At 36.9% G+C, this 3,201-nt stretch overlaps 1 protein-coding gene across 1 annotated transcript; it reads left to right on the top strand.

The window, feature by feature from the left end:
• Positions 1 to 1,630: 1,630 nt before the first annotated feature.
• LOC107871997 (uncharacterized mitochondrial protein AtMg00810-like) lies at positions 1,631 to 2,173 on the top strand. The gene has a single exon (XM_016718828.1). It carries the CDS (start codon positions 1,631 to 1,633, stop codon positions 2,171 to 2,173), a length of 543 nt encoding a protein of 180 aa, XP_016574314.1.
• The last annotated feature ends 1,028 nt before the right edge of the window (positions 2,174 to 3,201 follow it).

Below are 3,201 nucleotides of genomic sequence, written 5' to 3'. Positions count from 1 at the left end.
AGTTGTCAGATCAGATAATGGAACTGAGTTTTTTAATAGTCATATGAATGATCTATTATCTTCTTTTGGTGTTATACATCAAAGCAGTTGCCCAAATACACCACAACAAAATAGTATTATTGAAAGGAAACATAGATAGTTTTAGAGATGGGAAGGGCATTGAAGTTGCAATCTCATGTTCCAAGTAGATTTTGGGGTGATTGTGTGCAAACTGCAGCATATCTGATTAATAGATTGCCTACTGCAGTGTTGAATGGAAAATCACCTTATGAGTTATTGTTTGGACAAACTCCTAGATTGGATCACCTTAAGGTATTTGGTTTTTTGTGTTTTGCTAGTGTATTACCTAGAGGTGACAAATTTGAGGCTAGAGCAAGGAAGGTTGTGTTTCTAGGATTTTCTACTACACAAAAAAGATACAAACTGCATGATTTGGACAACAATAGTTTTTTTGTTAGCAGAGATATTACTTTTATAGAAGAAGTGTCTCCCTTCAAAGTTTAGCAATCAATTGAGGATGCTTCTCCATTACTGGCTCCATTTTCTGACCTTTCACATTTGCAAGACCATGCTTTGCCTATTCAGCAGCCAGTGCTGCAACCCTCAAACACACACTCTACAAGACTTGTTGCACCTTCACTTCATGATGGTGCCTTAGAGCCTGATTCTCTTACTGAAGAAGAACCTCATGGGAATGATTCACATGAGGAACATGTAGAGAATGATGTTCCATCTGCTGAGGGACCTTCAGTACTTCCATATGATGAGGCAATTTTAGTACCACCAATACATGCAGATCCTGTTAAGATTCAACAGACCACTGGGGTGTTAGGAAAACACATAGAACTAGCAAACCTCCTATATAGATCAAGGATTATGTTGTGCCTAAAAAATCTAGTCCTCATTCCATTACTAATCATGTCTATTATGATAATATTACTACAGGTTATAAAGCTTATTTGCAAGCTTTCTCAGTTACTATGGAACCCACCACATTTCATGAAGCCTCTCAAGACAAACTTTGGATTGATGCTATGCAGCAGGAGATACAAGCTTTAGAAGACAACAACACATAGACTATAGTAGATCTGTCTCCAGGAGATAAGGAAATTGGCTCAAGATGGGTATACAAAATTAAGTACAAAGCTAGCAATGGGGTGGATAGATATAAAGCTAGACTGCTTGCAAAAGGTTTCACTCAAAGAGAAGGTCTTGATTACCATGAGACCTTCTCCCCAGTTGCAAAGATGGTTACTATCAGAACAGTCCTCAACCTAGCAGTCTCTAATGGATGGGATCTTTATCAAATGGATGTAAATAATGCCTTTTTACAAGGAGATTTGCATGAAGACATTTACATGGATCTCTCTCTTAGTTTTAACAAGCTGGAACATCTAACTCTAAGGTTTGCAAACTTAGAAATTCTTTGTATGGGTTAAAGCAGGCATCCAAACAATGGAACATCAAGCTTACTGAGGCTCTTCTGGAAGCTGGTTATTCTCAAAGTGCCCATGATCACTAATTATTTATCAAGAAAAAAGGGGATGATTTGGCAGCCATCTTAGTTTATGTAGATGATTTGTTGATCACTGGAAATTCTTCTCAGCTGATTCAAGTAGTTAAAACTACAATGTATGCTAACTTCAAGATAAAAGATTTGGGAAGTCTAAAATATTTCTTGGGAATTGAAGTTCTAAAGTCCAAAGATGGAATCTTGTTAAATCAGAGGAATTATGCCCTGCAACTCATTTCAGAAGCTGGTCTTAGTGGAGCTAAAGTTGTAAGAACTCCATTAGAATTCAATCACAAGTTGACTAGTGTGGAGTTTGATCAACATCTTGGTACTACCAATGATCCGGAGCTAGAAGATATTACTGTCTATCAGAGATTGATTGGCAAGTTGTTATATCTGACCATTACCAGGCCTGATATATGTTTCAGTGTACAAGTTTTAAGTCAATTCATGCAACATTCTAAGGTATCACACTGGGAGGCAGCTCTTAGGATAGTCAGATATATCAAAAACTCAACAGGTCTTGGTGTCTTACTCAAGAGAGGAACAGGTCCTACAACACTTACAGGTTATTGTGATTCCGACTGGGCTTCATATCCTAACACAAGGAGGTCGGTCACTGGTTATATGGTAAAACTTGGAGACTCCTTGATATCTTGAAAATCAAAGAAGCAACAAACCATTAGTAGAAGTTTTGCCGAAGCAGAATATAGAAGTTTGGCAGCCCTTGTTGCAGAATTGATATGGCTAGCTAGGTTACTTAAGGAGCTGCATGTTCCAATCACTTATCCTATCTCTGTCTTTATTGATAGCAAGTCAGCTATTTAAATTGCTGAAAATCTTGTATTTCATGAGCGGACTAAGCATATTGAGATTGATTGTCACTTCATCAGAGAGAAAGTGAAATTCAATTTCATCAGCCCTCAATATCTTTGCACTTCCTTGCAACCAGTAGACATTCTTACTAAAGGTCTTGGGGCCCAACAACATCATCTTCTTTTTACCAAACTTGGTGTGTTAGACATCTTCCACCCTACAGTTTAAGGGGGTGTATTGAGTTGTTACTGCTGAGCTATACAATTAGCTTGCAACAAATAGGTTGTTAGAGTGGTCATGTGCTAATCACGTGTAGCAGTTGAGATGGGTTAAGTCGGTGCTACACTTCTATAGATAGAAGAGATAAGAGTTGCACTAGTTTAGTTTTCAAGTTAAGAGAGAAAACACAATATAAGAACATGTAAACTCATGAGTTTCTTAATGGAGTTTTAGCTTCTGCTTCTTTTCAATTCAGTGATTGTGTAGAAGTTATCAAAGGCAAACAACAAAAATATAAGAGGTTTGCCCCTAATTACAATACATATTCAAAGTTTGATCTCTAATTACAAAACATATCAAAATAGGTACTTAAATATACAAATAACAGTCTGGTGTATCTAGATACACATAACAAAAATCACATGTATTCATGAAATTTCGTTGAGATCCATGGAATTCCTATTAGATTGATGAATTTTTCGGCGAGATCTAGAAAATTTAAGCCAGATTCATAAATATTTAGACAAGATTCATGAAATTCCGACAACGGCGACGATAGGTCTCTAATTGTGTATCTTATCCAATTAATGTACATCCGTGTATCTCAACCTTAGATACACAATTCCGGATACATGGTCTCAGATATATGCAAC

Source organism: Capsicum annuum, chromosome 4, assembly GCF_002878395.1.
Source record: "Capsicum annuum cultivar UCD-10X-F1 chromosome 4, UCD10Xv1.1, whole genome shotgun sequence".
NCBI classification, from domain to species: Eukaryota; Viridiplantae; Streptophyta; class Magnoliopsida; order Solanales; family Solanaceae; genus Capsicum; species Capsicum annuum.
This window is presented reverse-complemented; position numbering and strand designations above follow the sequence as displayed.